General features: G+C 37.3%; 1 protein-coding gene across 20 annotated transcripts; it reads left to right on the forward strand.

Moving 5' to 3' along the window:
• The first annotated feature begins 16,850 nt into the window (after positions 1 to 16,850).
• On the forward strand, positions 16,851 to 19,637 carry LOC149579519 (uncharacterized). Of its 20 annotated transcripts, none has more exons than XR_016365219.1 (5): positions 16,851 to 17,313; positions 17,392 to 17,786; positions 17,937 to 18,551; positions 18,833 to 19,336; positions 19,449 to 19,637. XR_016365219.1 is itself a non-coding variant. In XM_089833440.1 (4 exons), the coding sequence occupies exons 1-3, from the start codon at positions 17,215 to 17,217 to the stop codon at positions 18,538 to 18,540; spliced, it is 297 nt and encodes a 98-aa protein (XP_089689566.1). In that variant the 5' UTR covers positions 17,070 to 17,214; the 3' UTR covers positions 18,541 to 18,551; positions 18,833 to 18,985. The 20 variants fall into 20 exon arrangements, 2 of the variants coding, with proteins under 2 accessions (XP_089689566.1, XP_089689573.1); XR_016365226.1 differs by having other exon boundaries at positions 18,421 to 18,551; XR_016365229.1 differs by having other exon boundaries at positions 16,886 to 17,313; positions 18,503 to 18,551; positions 18,833 to 19,369.
• Positions 19,638 to 20,958: the final 1,321 nt, after the last annotated feature.

Below are 20,958 nucleotides of genomic sequence, written 5' to 3' on the forward strand. Positions count from 1 at the left end.
CTAGTATGCGCATCGAGGGGGAGATTGCTGGGTGATGCAACGTGCTCCCCTGCCCACAGGTGGTTAATTATGCGGTGTTCCATGTTCACTAACAGTCATGGCTTTTGGTGCAACGGTAAATGGGCCCCACAGGATAGGAATGAGAACACAATGCAAAGAAAACACCCAACTGAAAGCAACACGAGAAGCATGGATTCTACACGAATCCCAAAGCCAATAAAATCATACATCATGAAATCACTCAACCGGCCTCAATCCGAGAGTATGGATTCTACACGAATCCCAATGATGTAACAAGACCAAACATCATGAACTCACTCAACCAGCCTCAATGCAAGAGTATGGATTCTACACAAATCTTAGCGTTCACAAAACAAAAGCAAAGATCCAACAAAAACCATAACAAGTATAAAATCACTCAACCGAACACAACGTCGAGAGTACGGATGCAACACGCATCCCAATGCAACATAAAAGTGCAAAAGTGGTCTGATTGATATCCAAACGGATCATCAAGGTCCATGACCCACATTGTGCCAAGAAAATCCGAGAAAACAGGGCGGCACGCAAAACGAGATAAAAACTCCAAAAATTTAGAAAACTTCAAAATTAAAACCCATTTGGCCTTTGGGTTCAAAAACCCCAAAAATCCAAAAATAAATGGAATCGGACACCGTATGCAAACATGGCCAGCATAATGACATAAAATTTCAAACCCTCATCCCAAAAAATAGGGAAATGTTCATAACTGCCCAACCGGGTAGAACTAGCATACAGAAACGGAGGGGAACACTAGTTCTCAGCCTCCAAACAAACAGCTACCAAAAGCAAAAGCAGAAATGGAGCAAAAATAATAAAACAGGAAAGCCCTACCTCACAGCCAAAAGGGCAAAATGGAAAACTGAACCAGAAAATAAAACGCTCGCAAAAGTGGCTAAAAATCACAGCAATCCAAGGTTTCCCCGAGCTGGACCCAACGAGCCCAACCTCGCGACGATCCGACGCCTGCAGCTCCCACAACGAACAAAATAGTAAATCCTCATGAAGAGGATTTTGGGTTTTACTCTCCAACTTTCCAATTCAAAAGTAAGAAGTGAGGAATTAAATTCCTCTTTGGATACTTATTCACTTTTCGGGTGAATAATTGATTAGGGCATTTAACCAACCAATCTAGTTAAACCCCAAATCGACCCAAATGAAAACAGACTATTCCTATAAATAGGAATTCATCTATGGCAAAGCTGCCAAAAAATTAAAATAAATCAATTAAAAAGCCCGAAAACCCAAAAACACATAAATCTCCTTAAACAACTTTCGCGACAATGCCAACCTCTAAATGCACAAACACGCTTACTGGTCTAATCACATAATGCAATGAGTTCGGATTTAATAATCACCGAAAGGTTTAATTTAAACATTTTAATAAAGGATACGTCGACCATACAAGGATGACATTGGTAAAATATGAAAGGTTGAATCACTAACTCCATGTGCCACTGCCAGGGATATAATCTTGCACACTAAACAACACAATCAAGTGCAATTGCATATAATAACATAGCCGAAGCAATAAATGCATTAAATCACCTACTTTAACCATTTATTTAATTATATTAAAATAATCTATTTACATCACTCACGTTCGCATAAAGCATAACAACGCAGGAATGAAGTAAATAACCATAGCATTAAATCCATCACATAACAAAATCAAAGGTATGTCCAAATACCAGATAACCAGATATCATCATAAAACACACTGTCATCTCAAAATGGCATCATCATGCAATATGATTAACTGAACAACATAGTAGTCTAATATCTATGATACTGAAATCAAAGAGTAACATTTGACCCTTAGTTCATCTCAAATGTAAAACATCACATAAGGACAGATATCTCTCAGATCAAAATAAAACAAGGTAAATGTTCGCAGCACATAACCAAATAATCCAACAAGAACAATCCATTCTAATTACTTAAGCATTTAATAAGTCACTTAAAACACATAAGCGAACACAGTCAAAAACATGACTAACCACTGTTATAGGAACCTAGTCCCGTGTAGCATGGTAATAAAACATAGTGCAATCTCTGCACACATCTCAAGGTAATCATGGAACAACCTCATGATACCACATCGATCCTGGTAACCACTGGCACAAACCTCAGTGAATCAAAAATCACATCATAATCTCAAAGATCAGTCAAAAGCATAATCAAAGCAACTGATAAAGAAACATAAATCCAAACACCTCAATGGTGTAGACCACTCAGGGTCACAATCATGATCCCATCACAAAAAAAGATCATCAAGGTTGCATCCATCAGGACGACTTACAAAAGTCAAATGGGAGAGGCACTACATCATCCCCCCCAAAGACTAGGCTTACTCCTGGAAGCCTGCAATCCAAGAATAGAACCCAAAACACACAAGAACAAAATCAAAAGTGAGCAATAGGAATGACTCAGCAACTCTGTACAAGTCAAACCCAAATCACTCCAACATTCTCAAACCATCACGTTAACCCCCAAATAGGTTAACCACGAGAGAAAGGGGTGTCACACAGACACAAGGTCCTCCAACAAGGAACTTGCTATGTGCTACGAAGAACCCATCTAGCCATAGAGTCAACAATAAAAGGTAAGGAAAAACCCTCTCTACCTCGTCAATAGGTGCCCAACTACAACATGCACCAACCACAAGACCACAAACAAGGTCAAAACACTAAGCACTTCCAACAAAAGTTGGAATCATGGGGAATAACCATCCCAAACTTCCCAAGAATACTATCATGTCACACATGATCATTCTGGAATCCACGTAAACTCACCCTTAGAACAAAGAGGATGAAAGTTTACCAACAAAAGCACACACTCCAAAAGACTACTCACCACCAAGTGTAGGAGCACAACACCTCTCCAAGGTACAAAAGCTCAACTATCACTGGGAACTAGGGTAACACAACCCAACCAGACATGATATCACCTTCTCACAAGGTTCAAAAACTTTCTTCAGTGGACACAATCATCAAATGTTTGCATACCAACTCACGAGATGGTAACATGTGTCCAACGATACCATGTCCCTCTAGCACCATGCTAGGAAAACTACACCTAATCCACCGCTAAACTCAATCTCTAGCCTCAAGTCAACGGTTAAAGAGAAAACTTGACTGAGACAATCCACATGAAGATATAAGGTTAGGGAGAAGGATACTACAAAGTATTAGGACCGAGAGGGAGTCTCTCTCAACCTCTGCACAAGATCAGCCCAAGATGCATTGGGGAACTCACAATTCCACCAACCATCAACATACTCACCTGAAAACACTAACTGAGCTAGTGGCATAACCAAACTAGCCTACTCTCTCAAGAGAGAAAAGGATACGGAGATGCGCCCAAGACAAAATCCAAAAAGGAGAATCTAGACTCATCAAAGAACTGAGTCACTCCCAAATGACACGGCAACATCATCCTCAAACAAGGAACGCTCAAAAACCACACTACACCTCACAAGGGCAGTTCAGTGTGATAGGAAACACAAAAACCCAAGCACGAACCCCAACAAGTACCTGGTAGATTATGAAGACAAGATAACTCTTCCATATGAATATCATGAAGAGTTAAACTTCTCCAATGGCCATAAATATGATATGTCATGATTGAATTGGCCTCTACTTGAGAAGGTACTCAGAACAACGATCAACAACTCCAGAAGCCATAGCTTCATGTCCGGACTCAGATTAAATCCATTAGAAAAGCGTCGAAAACATATCGACAAGGACTACAATCATGAAGAAGCTAAGAGAGGCCTAAGACCTACGATCTGAGTCACCACTCAAAACAAAACCACAAAGGCAAAACAATAGCCTTGGCCACCAAGACAAGCGACGGACAAAACGTCCAAAACCACACAAGAGCACACATGCCCAAAACAACATAAGACATGGAATGAAAGATAATTCACACATTGAAACCATCATTACTCTTCTTTCATAATTTCATTAATTAAACATAATATAAGCACTAATGCACAATGAAACTGAAAGGTTTTCAAGCAAGGGTCCAAGAGCCACCATAAAACAAGTACATACCTTTCAATTTCTCTCAAAAAAAATAACATTAAGTTTAATCACCATTTAAACCATCCAATAACATTAACAACTTTCAATCTATCAAAGACACACTAGCATGTTCTCCATGATATTATCCCTTGTACGTACTACCAGAGGTTCGAGATGAACATGGTAGAGTCACAACACACAACTGGGCAGCAGTAAAACACATCCAGAATAGTCATCATGAAACAAAATAAAAAGCCCAAATGGGAGAATTGCTGATTCCAACAGTAAGTACCAAAAAGGCTCATTTCAACAATAAGTCAAATGTGACAACTGTCACAGAGAGAGTGATAGATAAAATTTGATGACTACTCCAAGAGAGGAAAATACTAAAAACCAATGCTAGCCCAACAACATGAGGAAAATACCTCCAGCCAAATAAAATAAAGCATCAAACAAATCACATTACAGGTGATGACTGAGTACAGTCAAAGAAGAGGGATGACTCACCACACAATGCTAAGGAATACATCATCCTAGCACCATTAAAGAACACACTCACACACATCAAATAGTATACCATCATTAATTTCATGCATATGCAGACAACAAAAATTTCCTTAATTATTTTCCATGCAATGCAACATTCACATATTCATCAATTTAATACAAATTTCCATAAGCTTAAGAAGCAATCAGATTGGGAACTTAAGTCATTAACCCAAGGATGTAATGCAAAACTACTACTTTGCAATGATTCACAATAAACACTCATTTACAATGAAAGGAACCATTTCATCATTATAACAACAAAATAAAGAATCACAATTAAGATTCATTCATCAACTTACAATCAGGAGAAAAATAGGAAAACAATGCACCTACTCCACAAGGAGAAACAAAAAGAGGCACACAAGCCAACACATGGACACCAATCAGTGGTTCCATCCAAAAAGGGTCACACACGCAACCAACCAAACAAGGCACATTGATCCCACCTACAATGCTAGGAAGACTCACTTCCTTCTCCACACAATGCTCTAGTTGCATCTACTGGAAAAGCAAGTCCATCACGAGTAGATACCAAAGCAACAAAGATCACAAGTGCTCACCAAGACACTCGCTCTCAACCAACGCAGCAACAACTACAAGGGCAACATAAACATAGAGATCCCAATGTTTGAACCTGGCTCTGATACCAGATGTAATGGCCCACCCAGAGATCCTTGGAAACAAGGATTCAAATCAAGCCAAGATATTTTTTTGTTTACAAGTATGAATACACAAGACAACATCATACAGGGATCACAAAGATCGCAACGGAAGACTTCAACACAGTCCTGGCAACCAACGAATCTTCGAACGCCACTACCCAACTGACACACCCAAACAAAAGCCAAAAACCACCACAACAAGATGAGGGCACAAGAAATGACCACTCATCAACAAAACACCAAGCTGGGGTAAAATGCAGAATCCCAAAATTTGGCTAAGCTTGAAATCTTGAAGCCCTGAAAATTGGCTAAGTCTAGATTTCTGAAGCCCTAAAATTTCCTAGAATCCATAACTTATCTCCGAGAGGTTTGAAACCTATCTCAAATGATTTTTCGCATATATTAAAATATATCTTAAGTATAAGAAATTAAATGATATATTTTAAACCCCAAGAGACTAAAACAGAAACACAAAAACTCGATTTCAAGAGAAATCGACAGAATTCAAAATGCAACACCATAGGGTCAAAGAATGCCCAAAAGGGTATCCAAAACCAATCTCAAAAAGATCAGATCACGAAAAAAAGTGCCCGCTGATGACACATGCAGGTTTTTCACAAAAATTGTGTGACACTTTTTACTAAGGGAGGGCGACACTTCTCCTTAAGGCGTGCGACACTCTTCCAGTGTCGTACGACATTTCTCAAGAAGGTGTGCGACACTTTACAGTGTCCTCTGACATTTCTCAAGAAGGTGTGTGACATTTTTTCAGTGTCGTACAACATTTTTCAAGAACGCGTGTGACACTTTACAGTGTCGTACGACATAGTTTGTATGGGTGTGCGATACATTTTTATGTCGCACAATGTTGACAAAATGTCGCCCATAAAATCACGAAAACACTCCCAGAAGAATAAAGGACCAAAAAAGAGAGCAAAGAACCTCCACACCAGGGAGTACCGGATCCACAAAGGCTCGAGGAATGAACACTCGAGTGCAAGAACAACACAGAAAGGAGAACATCTATCCATCTAAACTATAGCAGCAAAGAACACACTGAAATAAACATCGCAGTGAACTGAACAACCAAACTAAGTACGTGGTTCCTCCCAACCGTCAATAGCATCATAAGACCATCGTGGGTCCTAGCCATCCCCCACGCGTAACATCCCAAGCCACCGACCAAATCGTCAATACTGTCGTAATAGGGACGTCACTACTAAAACATGCACAATAACAGCATAAGAAAATCTAACATGCTAGTGATAATGCATAAGATAATCGTATAGTAGATAACATCACCTATCACATGTTAAACATCAGTAAGCAACAGATATACTACTAAAGAAAATCACATCATATAATCATATGCTAAACATCATAATAAGGGAATGCGCCAAATAAAATAACATCATCTAAACATGATATACAAGCATCGCAATGAAAGCATAAATCACAAGAAAGCATACTTCGGAACCTGAAGTACCAAGTGAAGACATCCATCAATGGTTGCACTAAGACAAAAGATCATCTCTGTACACCGATCCCTAGTAGTGGTGAAGGTAGCTACGCCTCCCAACCACGTGGCACCCATAGGTCCACACCCTCTGTGCTAATGGAGATAATGATCCAACCACAAACACACATAAAATGCAACATCCAAGGCTAACACTCACGCCAGACAGTATGGTGGCTGCAACCAAGAACCTAAGACAATGCAAGTAGTAAAGGTCCTGGTCAGACACTCAAAAGGCTACTATGTAGGGACTAACATCATGGAGAGTCGCTTGGCATAAAAAAGCCCAAGCTAGGACTTGCGCAGATTCAACATCCCTCAACGGAAAGGCTATTGCACCCCAAACCTTTTTATTATCTTAAGTTTTATTATCATTCACATATTTTATTTAATTTTCACTTAATTAAAGCTTCCTTCACCAACCCTCTGGGCACAATGATCACCAGGCTGCGAGGTAGAAGCCCCCTCCATATGCTACCCTACCTTACCCATGCTCATCCTACGACAAGTGCCCGTGGGCATGCATACTCCCATCCCAACCCCAATAATCATAACTTCTGGCTATATCACGAAAGATCGAGCCTCGCAAGTCACCCAACAAATGTACGCGCACGTACTTGTGTGTGGCGTACCACCATCATGAAGATCATAACACAAGGACAGGAATGAGAACACAATGCAAAGAAAACACCCAACTGAAAGCAACACGGGAAGGATGGATTCTACATGAATCCCAAAGCCAATAAAATCATACATCATGAAATCACTCAACCAGCCTCAATCCGAGAGTATGGATTCTACACGAATCCCAATGATGTAACAAGACCAAACATCATGAACTCACTCAACCAGCCTCAATCCGAGAGTATGGATTCTACACGAATCCTAGCGTTCACGAAACAAAAGCAAAGATCCAACAAAAATCATAACAAGTATAAAATCACTCAACCGAACATGTCAAGAGTACGGATGCAACACGCATCCCAATGCAACATAAAAGTGCAAAAGTGGTCTGACTGATATCCAAACAGATCATCAAGGTCCACGACCCACATTGTGCCAAGAAAACCCGAGAAAACAGGGCGGCACGCAAAACAAGGTAAAAACCTCAAAAATTTGAAAAACTTCAAAATTAAAACCCATTTGGCCTTTTGGGTTCAAAAACTCCAAAAATTGAAAAATAAATGGAATCAGACACCGTATGCAAAAACAGCCAGCATAACGGCGTAAAATTTCAAACCCTCATCCCAAAAAATAGAGAAATGTTCAGACCCGCCCAACCGGGTAGAACTAGCATACAGAAACAGAGGGGAACACTAGTTCTCAGCCTCCAAACAAATGGCTACAAAAAACAGAGGCAGAAACGGAGTAGAAACAATAAAACAGGAAAGCCCTACCTCACAGCCAAAAAGGCAAAATGAAAAACTGAACCAGAAAATAACGCTCGCAGAAGTGGCTGAAAATCACGGCAATCCAAGGTTTCCTCGAGCTGGATCCAACGAGCCCAACCTCGCGACGATCCCATGCCCGTAGCTCCCACAACGAACAAAATAGTAAATCCTCATGAAGAGGATTTTGTGTTTTACTCTCCAACTTTCCAATTCAAAAGTGAGAAGTGAGGAATTAAATTCCTCTTTGGATACTTATTCACTTTTGGGGTGAATAATCGATTAGGGCATTTAACCAGCCAATCTAGTTAAACCCCGAATCGACCCAAATGAAAATAGGCTATTCCTATAAATAGGAATTCATCTATGGCAAAGCTGCCAAAAAATTAAGATAAATCAATTAAAATGCCCGAAAACCCAAAAACACATAAATCTCCTTAAACAACTTTCGTGACAATGCGAACCTCTAAATGCACAAACATGCTTACTGGTCTAATCGCATAATGCAATAAGTTTGAATTTAATAATCACCGAAAGGTTAATTTAAACATTTTAATAAAGGATACGTTGACCATACAAGGACGACATTGGTAAAATATGAAAGGCTGAATCACTAACTCCATGTGCCATTGCCAGGGATATAATCCTGCACACTAAACAACACGATCAAGTGCAATTGCATATAATAACATAGCCGAAGCAATAAATGCATTAAATCACCTAATTTAACCATTTATTTAATTATATTAAAATAATATATTTACATCACTCACGTTTGCATAAAGCATAACAACGCAGGAATGAAGTAAATAACCATAGCATTAAATCCATCACATAACAAAATCAGAGGTATGTCCAAATACTAGATAACCAGATATCATCATAAAACACACTGTCATCTCAAAATGGCATCATCATGCAATATGATTAACTGAACAGCATAGTAGTCTAATATCTATGATACTGAAATCAAAGAGTAACATTTGACCCTCAGGTCATCTCAAATGTAAAACATCACATAAGAACAAATATCTTTTAGATCAAAATAAAACAAGGTAAATGTCTGCAACACATAACCAAATAATCCAACAAGAACAATCCATTCTAATTACTTAAGCATTTAATAAGGCACTTAAAACACATAAGCGAACACAGTCAAAAACATGACTAACCACTGCTACAGGAACCTAGTCCCGTGTAGCATGGTAATAGAACATAGTGCAATCTCTGCACACATCCCAAGGTAATCATGGAACAACCTCATGATACCACATCGATCCTAGTAACCACTGGCACAAACCTCAGTGAACCAAAAATCACATCATAATCTCAAAGATCAGTCAAAAGCATAATCAAAGCAACTAATAAAGAAACATAAATCCAAACACCTCAACGGTGTAGACCACTCAGGGTCACAATCATAATCGCATCACAACAAAAGATCATCAAGGTTGCATCCATCAGGACGACTTACAAAAGTCAAATGGGAGAGGCACTACATGCTAACCCACATGGGTGCCTTCATTACAGTAATCTGCACTACTAAGTTGCAAATTATCACCTAGAGTTGTCCAATGTTCGAGCCTTTCTTAAATAGGCAATTTTATGCTGCCTAGGAAGGTTCTACATATTGAAACTTAACACCAAGGGCCGACGAACCCTAACAATATATATAGAGTCGTCTAAATACATCTTTGACAATTATTTTATATATTACAGGTAGCCCAACTTTGAAAGGCCATAACTCACGAACTATTCCTCAGATTGGCTATTATAACTACTTTTCATAAACTCCAACTCTTGATCTACAGGCTTGGAATGGTGCAAGTGCCCTTCTATCGAGTTTTTGGACCTCATTTGGGCACTCTAAGGCCTCTAATAGTAAGCGTGAAGATTTTTCTACAAATGTTTCCATCGAAAATCTACAATAACTTCTTTGATACTTAAGCTGAAGCAATGAGATTTTTATGGTAGGCTTATAACTCTATAATGAACCTTCTTGTAGAAAATCTGAACATTCTGAGCTTGTATGACAAACTTACTAAAAATAGCAAGTTCCCATAAATAGTAGCCACTTTGTTTACTAGTCCTTATTAAAATAGAAAAGACTGAAAAGAAAATATTTTTGGGTGATGCAAGATTACTCTTACACCTAGGATGCTCTTGCATCACATTGTCAAATACATCATTTATTGTAGAATGATTGGTATGGTGTAACGTGTCATCCATAAACAATAAACAAATGTTTGATTGTAAACTTCAATAAATCGATAGCATAATATCTCATATCTATTTTCATAAAAGATTAAATCTGTGCCACAAATTTTATAACTATGTAGTTCTATTGCATGTAATACATTAATTAAGAAGTTTGACAGTCATTTTGAACATATAATCTATAATCTTTGGGAATTGATGTATATAACTACCTCATGAAATAAGGATGGTTATGTCTAACCATTATTTATCATCTTGCTTATAATAGAAAATACTACTAAATGTAAATGATGCAACATGGACCCACAATTTCAAATAAAACAAAATGTGTAATTTGTTGCAACACAGAATAGTTGTAATAGACGACTTCATCCAACACATAGATCTCTACAAGATTTGTAATGAAGCAAGAAACTCATCCATAATTGTGCAACAAATGTTGGCAGAAAGGAGCTTGATTACGTATTGACCACCATCACAATGCAATTTGGACCATATGTTTACAGACCTAGGTATTTTAGAAATGATCAGTTGTTGTATCTGTAATCCAATAGATATACAACATGTTCCAAGTGAAATATGGTTCCAATCGACATTTATAGCAACTGAACTAAAGTATGCTTGTTTATTGGCTAGAACTAGAGAAATATGGATAGAACAAATGTTGAGAAGGCCCCAAATCAATACTCTAATTTCAAGCACTATGCACTACCATGGTCAAATATTCAAGCTGCAATTTGGATCTCTCTCAAACACAACGTGGAATCGATAGGTAATACAAAGTTGGGGACCACAAGGAGTCTATTTAACTCTATCGATTGAAGAGAGGATTAGAATAATTGCCATGGAGCAGATACCCGTGTGGACACAGACAAATTGTATCTTTTCTCCAATAGTAAATCCTACTGTAAACAACTGAGGGCTACAATGTCGTACATTTGAGCATCTTTATTGGTTTTGATATGTTGTACCCAATGGCAGAAGAATTTGTACAGTCCCAGGTTGAGCACCATGCAAGTTATCCCAACATTACCTTGCAAATAAATCAACACAATAGCCCTTGAAGGAAATTATCTTATTTGAGTCCATTGTTGTCGTATGTCAAATTTGGCTTGTACATTAATTAGCTTTATAATATAATGTCTTCAAGAAGAAGATATTCATGTAATTGTTACACTACTTTGTTGTAAGATTTTTATGTAATTACGCCACTACTCTATTGTAATTTTAATATGTTATTAAATTTTTTTATTATAAAAATATACGTAGTTCTTCATATTTGGAATCACAGATTGTACCTTAGTCAACTATTATGCTAGAAACCTTTGTTTATTTCTTTCAAGATTACATAATCCATACCCAAGTCTGTTACAATCTGACGTTGTCATTTTTGCACCAATGTTAATATGCTATTACATCTTCATGTGATTTTCATAGGAAATAACATACAATTATGTTGTAATCATTTTGATCTCTTAGGCATTGCACATGTTTTAAAATATGAATCTATCATCTCTACAATGATCTTAATATGCTATTATATTTTCATCTGCTTTTCATAGAAAATAATGCATAATAATATTGTGATCATTGTGATCTCTTGGGCATTACACTTGCTTTTTAAGAATCACGAGGTTGGATTTGTTGTATTGTAGAATAAAAGGACATGTCTAACAATGAAAAGGAGCCATGAAGTCAAAAAATCAAACCTAAAATAGAAGATCGACAAAGGAAAGATTGGGAATATTATGCTCTTCATAAAGACAACATACTAGGTTGTAGGCGTGCACACCGCATGGAACGAGCAAATGCACAACAAACTATCGATCGCACTAACAACCAAATGATTATTCAATCATCCTCTATTGAACCATATACTACATTACAGCTATCGGTGAGGTATGAAGATACACAAAGACCTCAAATCGACCCCACAATTGAGGAAGTACAAAAGAAAGATTGAGACTATTATGTTCTACATAAAGATGATATACTGGCCCACAGATGTACAAATACAAGAGATTGTATTCAATACCACTCCTTGGATATTCAAACACAACAGAGAAAAGAAAGTAGAAAGAAAAGGTGCTACCGTGCATGCCGTAGGGAACTCAAAAATGCAAAACAAGCTAATGATAACACTACCACTTAGACACCTTTGCCACCAATCCTTGCTCAACCGTGTACTACTTCAAAGATGCTAGCAAGTTACTAGGGTGCACATAGTAACTATGACGATAGTAAGCTGCAACGTAGAGATTCATATAGAGAATAAATGAACTATATGTTCTATGAAGATGTATGCTCTGCAATGAAAGCTACCCAAGTATGCCCCTCCAAACATCTACATTGCGGTCTACATGCAAAAGATGTTATAAGGAGAGCAAAGTACAATATTTCTCTATATTGAACAACATGGACCCAAGCAAGCAACTAGATGTTTTGAAGAGATTAACACAAATAGAAGAAATGCTCATTGCTAGGGTCAACCAAGTTATATAGGTGATACAAGTGTTTGGTGGGTAGTACAAGTACCATGGAACACCATTAGCTTCAGACAAGACATCAAGAGTCTTATGATAGTCCTTCCCCGTCAAGTTGAGACAACTGGTCTCCTGTCAACCATCAGAATGAAAGTGACCTTGGTCATAAGGTAAATTCAAAACTTCTAGTTTCACCAAAAAATGTTGAACTGATTTCACAATATGCTGCATAGATGTGTGAACTCTCTGTTGAAGTGAGACTTTTTGAAAACTTAGATGTTCAAGGTACGCATCTAGGAAACCATGTTTACTTTTACTACAAAAATAAGATGTCTAAGGTAGTTATCTCGGAAACCATGTTTACTTCTATGTAATGTCCCCATCTTTTAGCAACTCAATGGAGTTCTTAACCTTTATGTTCTCCAAAGGCTAATTGGAGAAATAAGGAGAAATTGATTAAATTAATTTATTATAAAGTTATTAAATAAATTAAAACTAAAATATGACTTTATATTTAATTAATTTAATTTTCTAGAGGCACAATTAATTATTGTATTACAAGGTTAGGTGTAGCCACATCAAAATATATGGACATAGGAACAACACTAACTGCTGCAACAAAAAACTGAACCAAATCTGTAGTTGATGAAAACTCATAATCATCAACATGTGCACCATCATTAAAACACATATCAACAACTGCATGCATATTGCTAAACTCCTCGTTGTATGGTTCAATTGACACAAAAGTGGCTATTGATATGACAGTATCCTTGCATTCTCCTAATCCCACTATTGTTGCATCGCCATCCCCTAACAAAGCCTCATATGTGGACTCCAAACTCTGCACACATGACTCAACGCCAGATTGCGAATCAATAATACTAGAGTGTAAACCCACATCGATGAACTTCGTTGAAACACCCACATCACCAAAATCATAGTTGGGTGGCTCTATACGTGTCTCAATCCCACCCGAGGAATCAACTTCCACCTGCACTGGAGCAACATACAAATCGTCAATATTGATGCCCATCTATCTAGCCATAAGCTACAACATTATATCCATTCACCTATTATGCTCCTATCGCATACGTTGTCCCTCCTCTAATGTACCTAGTAACTATCTGACCATTACATCCTGATCTAGACCAATATTCCTGCCTCTGTCTAGTCCTGTATCCCTATCATCTCGGTCACCCATATTGTTGTCTTGTTCAAAGAATATCTCCTCTATGTCTATATGGCTAGATTGTATGTCCCTCTGCATGGATGAACTAAACTATTCGCTCAGCAATTCTGAACTCCTACTTTATCTTGCTCTGGTATTGTAGAAATTATAAAACCCTTGTTGCATGCTCAAACATAAATGTTGTTTCAAATTCCCTATAAGACCTCCACAGGATAGTAGCACATATAGCTCTAATACCACTATAATAACCCCAATTGGTTATAACTTTTTGTCAAACACTTTGCAAGCAAGCTCTGATACCACTATAATGGGCACCCTGGAAATGCCCAAAAACTGAACCAACTACTAATAGAGATTTTAATGTCTTTGCATAGATTTAAAACCACATAACATGAACAAGAAGGAATTTTATGCAAACTAAAGATTAAACCATTGCTAAAATAATATTAGTTCTCAAACTAATAAAACCAAATACATAGCAATGAATTCCAAAGGCCAAACCCCAAAGGAATGACGTCTAGAATGTCACAAGAGAGGATAGACGTCCTCTAATGCCAAGAACAAATCTATAACTCACACCTCCAAGCTCTTATCAAATGCAATTCACAATAATCCGATGCTAAACAATGAAGCTTCCACTCGCCTGTAGCTATATCTTTTTCAATGCATGTTGGTGATGATCAAGATTCCAGTCGAATATATATTATGTGGGTGGATACAAGGAAGAAGAGGTTTCATAGATCTTCTACGGAGTTGCCTCCTGGTGACATTATGACTTCTACATCATCAGCACAAGTTTTGGGTGCTAGGCTATATGACATTTGGTTGGTCTTGATGATGTTGGTTTGCAGTTGGTTTAGTGTCCACAAGGATGTCACATACTACTTCATTTGGGATCTAGGTGGAGGTTGGAGTTCATTGTATTGCTGGATTGCTTGAGGATAAGCAATTTCAAAGAGGGCGAAATATAATGTCCCCATCTTTTAGCAACTCAGTGGAGTTCTTAGCCTTTACGTTCTCCAAAGGCTAAGTGGAGAAATAAGAAATTGATTAAATTAATATCTTATAAAGTCATTCAATAAATTAAAATTAAAAGGTGACTTTATATTTAATTAATTTAATTTTCTAGAAGCACAATTAATTATTGTATTGCAAGGAGAAGCTTCTAGACAATGTATTAATTATTGGAAAGGGTGAAGCCTCTAGTAATTTAATTTTCTAGAAGTACAATTAATTATTGTATTGCAAGGGAGGAGTTTCTAGAGAATGCATTAATTATTGGAAGCGGGAAGCTTCTAGTAAATGCAATTAATTAATATTTTATTTCCTTCGAGAAGGGTGAAGGAAAAGAATAAATAGGGTTGAGAGCCTCATTGTTTAGCATGGGATTATTGTGAATTGCATTTGATAAGAACTTGTATGTGTGAGTTACAGATCTATTCTTGGCATTAGAGGACATCTATCCTCTCTAGTGACATTCTAGACATCATTCCCTTGGGGTTTGGCTTTTGGAATTCATTGTTATCAACTCATTAACAGGCAACTTGGATGTATTTCCAACTGCAGGTAGATTGGGTGTAATTAGTGAATTGAAGAGTTTGTTATGTATTTGATCTTATAATGCTGGAGTAATTAGTGAGTTTGCTATGTATTCAATTTTATTAGTTTGAGAACTAATATTATTTCAATAGTGGTTCAATCTTCAGTTTGCATAAGTTCCTTCTTGTTCACGTTATATGGTTTCAAAATCTATGCAAAAATATTAGAATCTTTATCAGCAGTTGGTTTAGTTTTTGGGCATTTCCAGGGTGCCCATTACAGTGGTATCAGAGCTTGCTTGCAAAGTGTTTGACAAGAAGTTATAACTAGTTGGGGTTATTACATTATACTGCAATTTTTGATTAGTATCTATGGGCTATGGGCCCTTGCACCCTCCAATCTTTCCTTGACCTATCCCAATTCAACCTCGGCAATAGTATAAATTAAAATCTCAAGTTGCAGTTTTGAATCCTTGAGGCATGACACCTGGGAAAGCTTCATAATCTTCTCCTACTCCAAATGAAGGCTCACATCCACATTACACACATCTAGGGGAGGAGAATACGAAGAAACAAGCAGTATAATGACCTTCTCAACAAGAAATTTATTCAATTTCACTAAATAGAAATAGGGGATTCCCCAAGGATGACCGCCCGTAGAACAATTAAATAAAGAACAACCTAATTTCATACACATATGAAATACAAGAAATAATAGAGCACAATTAGAGGCACATAACAACATAACTGAAGAATCCAAGAGAAGGACGAGTTAACAGGAAAACTAGCTACTGTGCTGAATGGGTGCAAGGTAAGATTAATATCCTGCCAAATACTTAAACTTATGAACTATTCCAATTCTTGGAAACAAAGAGTCCACATTAGAAAGGAAATCCACACAAAATAAACTATCAAACACTACAACCACTACAAAACTAGGGCACGACAGACCTGTTGAGATGCATCTCACAATGTGTTTGAGCTTACTGCAACCACTCTAAGGAACCATTTATAGTGTCATGTCAACACTGACTAAAACAATGGTCACCCAGCCTACATTAATTTTCTACCTCCGTACAAGAAGCATGTGTCGCATGGCTAGATGCAGTAAAAACCCTATCACCACCGCGACAACAGTAAGAATCCAAACAACTCAGTGGCTTATGGTGGTCGGAAGAACAAGCAAGAAGGCAATCCACACAACTCTATTTGAAACAGCTCCACGTCAAACCCTTGGCAATCAAAATCTTGGCTTGAACCATTTGCAGGGATGAACATGACACTTCCCGGCAAAGAGCAGTAGCCTATCGGCTAATTATTCAACCTCAAAGGATCCTTGATCTAGTAGAATGATGTATGATGTGACAAAAAGTGATGCCCACTAATTCTTGTCGCTCAATTGTCTAGGCCATTCATTTTATTGCTGCGATCAGATTCCCTAGTTGTTTCCCGGAACACTCAAATCCAGACACTCTAATTAGGGTTTAATCCTACACCTTAGCTCCCAATCAATTGTATTCTTCACAAACCCTAAACTCTTTACTCTTCTCTTTACTCGCTTGCGCTGGGCAAGACTTGGTGCCTTGTGTTTGTTCACTGGAAATGAGATTGCAGAAATGGTGCAAGAAGTTATCCATCTTGACCACTTCATCTCCATCATTAATCAACATCTTCAGTTCATCGCCGCTAAAAATGATAAGAGTAAGAAAGACTTGTGTCCCTCTACTCTCAATTTTTGTTTGTTGTTGGTAAATATCAACTCTGTTTTCTTTTCAACAGGCCCAACAGAATACGTTTACACAGAAAATATATCATTATCCCACTGTCGAAAGAGAGAGGCTCGCTGAAGCAGTTAACTTCATTTAGGACGGATGCTTTTAATATGTCGCACAAATGAAATCTCACAGGCTTTTTAGATAAATCTTTATTGAAAATTTCAAATTTTGTAGGGTAAGAAGAAGATTTTCTTGTTAAAATGAGGGTTTTCAGATTTATTTTAACTTGTCATTTTTAGTGGCTATTTAAGGGTTTCCAGGCTTCTGTGGATGCTAAGGATCTGCAAAATCGTGAGTCTGAAATACGGAATACAGATGTCATTCTTGGAGTTGTGATTGGTGTTATGAACGACACTCCTCGCTTTCTTCCTCCAACAGAGGGTCTCAATTCTAAACCAGGTACTAATTTGAAATTATTTTTATAAAGTAATAGAGTTTAGTGGGCAATAAGTGGTCATTTGGGCTATTGCACTTTGCCTCTATTGTTATTGTATGCAACGTCATATCTAAACTGTAGCGTGTGGGTTCTTTTTTGGGTGGAATTTTCAGCTGGGGAGAAGTCTCAAAAGATAGAGTGATTTAGCTTCTGAAAATGGATTTAACTGATGATCTAAAGAGATGTCATAAATTTGTATTGTGAAGGAACTGGGAAAAAATCTGTAGCAGTCCGTATTCCTTGATATCTTTTAAGATTCTAGACCTTAAGGCCTACAAATACTGTTGACTCGTGTGGAAGCGAAGTGCTCCAACGATGATAAAATCATATCAAACATAAATATGAACTCTGAATTTTTTTACAGTCACACAGCAAATAGATCATTGTGGCCTCGGTGAAAGAGAGAGGCTCGATGCAGCAGAAAACTTCATTTTTTACAGATGCTTAAAATGTCTCAGACAAATGAAATCTCAGGGGCTTTCTAGGGAAATCCTTGTTGAAAATTTCAAATTTAGCAGGGCAAGCAGAGGAGTTTTCTTGTAAAAATAAGGATTTTCCAGTTCTATTTTAAGGTGTCATTTTTTAATGGTTGTATAGGTTGTTTCAAGCTAATGTTGATGCTAGGGATCTGCAAAAGCTTAAGGATCTCATTCTTAGGGTTGTGATTGGTGTTTTGAAGAAAACTCCTCGCTTTCTTCCCCTAACAGAGCGAGATGATTCTGAACCAGGTACACATTTAAAATTATTTTTCTGAAATGATAGAGTTTAGTGGGCTATAAGTGGTCGTTTGGACTATTGCACTTCACTTCTGTTCTTATTGTATGTAGCGTCATATCTAAACTGTGGCATGTGGGTTTTTCTTGGGTGGAATTTTCAGTTGGGAGAGAAGTCTAAAAAATACAGCAATTAAGCTTCTGAAAATAGATTAACCGAGGATCTAAAACGATCTCCCGTAATTTACTGTTTGCTGTCTTTTAGACTCTAACCTTTAGGCCTGCTGTATTTGCAGACTCGATGTAGATGCGAACTGCTCCAACCATAATATCAAACACCTTCAGCAGTAGATGTACAGACATTTTGGCTAGGGAACGTCCTGTTAAAAAGTAACGAGCTTGGTCAGGACCAATTAAGAGAGGCTTTTACAAAAACAGCACTGGTCGTACATTCATGTTTGTTAGCAATGCTCTCGCACAAAATCATCTTTGTAGGCTTCTGACAACTGACTTGACCTGCCTTCGCGGGGGAATGAGGAATTTTCTAACCACCAGAAAGCTTGATCATTGATCAGAGTGAACCTGTTTGCAGAGACATATTTTTAAAGCGTAGGCAGTGCCAAGGCACCACTTTTCTCACTCATTAGGAGTATAAGTGTGGAGAATATTGTGAATATGTGTTACGAGATTCCTTCACTTGTAGATCATGCTTTCTCGTGGTTAGAAGAATTCTCATGAGTTAAGTTTGTCAATGAAATTCCTCAAAGAATCTGTAGCAGGTGGTGGAGCCATATAATGCGGTATACAACCCATTAAGCCATTAGCAGTTGCTGGTATTCACTCTAGTGGGAATGATTTTTCTTTTCTTTGGGTTTTAACATCCATGTGCTGCTAATCGTTTATTATTTGCAGGTATGTTTTTTTTCCACCCGTTCCAACTATCTTCAAAACTCGGATCACTCCAATAAGAAAGATAAATGTATGGACAAATGGATACTCATCTTTGTATCATTTCTATACTGTTCGAATGCTGAATCGCTAAGCTAAGAATTTTCAACTGAATACGGATTCTTAATAAGAATGACATGGTCGTTGCTTCTATAGATGTCTTACTAGTCAGCTCAGTTTTTGATAATATATGGTTTATCAACTATGTAGCTGCTTGTTTAACATAAAAAGAATTGTTTTTTTCATTCAGAAATAAGTTTTGTCATTTAATAGTTGTTGCTTGATGCATCCATTTACATATCTAACACATGATTAGTAACAACGTGTTCAAGGAAAAACTGTATTACAATACCCAGTGTGTATATAGACGAGGCTAGTTTGGGTGGTTTTCAGCTTCTTTTTAGTGATTTGCGTTTCATATCTGTAGCCATTAGACATGAAGTTGGGTTATATTTAGCCTAGCCTATAGTGCATATAGACGTTAAATATATGAAAAGTTGAATGTTCTGCAGGCAGTACCACAGGCCCAACTGGTCTTTAAATTGGTTTATGCTCTGACCTATAAGACTTTAATATATAAATTAGGGTGAACTTTTGAATGGGTTTTGAGGAATTTTCTTGTGCAGAGTTTGATGAGTTCTCTTACCCTAATTGAACAGAAGATCATGGAATGAATGAAAGGCAAATGCTACAAGACCTCTGACATTTAATTACACATTATTTTTTCTTCTTTTAAGAAGTGTTTCATGGTTTAGGAGCAAACAATTTATCTTACATTCTGATATAATGAGTAGCCATCAAAGGGCACCTGCACTCACAATGGGTGTCCTATTTTTTAGGTCATTAGATCAACATTCATCTCAAACATTAAGTTATAAATAAATAAATAAAATTCGACAATAAACCAAAATATAATATTATAATATTTCACTTAGAGAAACATCACAATTAAGATGTGTTGGTACCATCAACATTCCTACTCTTCACGTAGTGAATGAAAAGATAAATATGATTTTATGATCTTTAATGAAGTTTGTACTAGCTGCCCTATGGTTATCTAAATTGAACAATCACAACTGCACAAAGTTGATCAACAGATTTGCATCTTTATTAAATAAACTATCGATTGAAACAACATATCCATTTATCTAGAAAGTCTTTACTGTGTTGCTTAAGGTGTACAAAATTACAGCTTTATTTGCTCACATTTCAACTAGTAAGGATTGTATGTTTTAGTATTTATGTAATTTGCACTGGAGTTTCATTAGTTGAAGATTGTGAGATAAAGTAGCACGTCTAGTACTGCATAAGGACTTATAACATCGGTCGCCTTGAAGTTTCTTTGTTGTCCACAGTTATAATAGTTTAGAATTTTTTCTGATCCATTCTGTCGATTCAATACGCATTCTTTGCTGTAAATGACAGTGGGGCATTGAAAGGTTACTCTACACTTATGAAAACTGGGAGGTTGTCG

The sequence above is a fragment of the Cupressus sempervirens genome, chromosome 1 (genome assembly GCF_028749045.1).
Source record: "Cupressus sempervirens isolate cs-2001-9-10 chromosome 1, ASM2874904v1, whole genome shotgun sequence".
In the NCBI taxonomy this organism is placed as follows: Eukaryota; Viridiplantae; Streptophyta; class Pinopsida; order Cupressales; family Cupressaceae; genus Cupressus; species Cupressus sempervirens.

Coding starts and splice junctions, on each gene's coding strand:
- LOC149579519 (XM_089833440.1), top strand. CDS start 17,215: ATGAGATTGCAGAAATGGTGCAAGAAGTTATCCATCTTGACCACTTCA. Junction 17,314..17,626: donor CGCCGCTAAAAATGATAAGA/GTAAGAAAGACT, acceptor TGTCATTTTTAG/TGGCTATTTAAGGGTTTCCA. Junction 17,787..18,502: donor GGGTCTCAATTCTAAACCAG/GTACTAATTTGA, acceptor GGTGTTTTGAAG/AAAACTCCTCGCTTTCTTCC.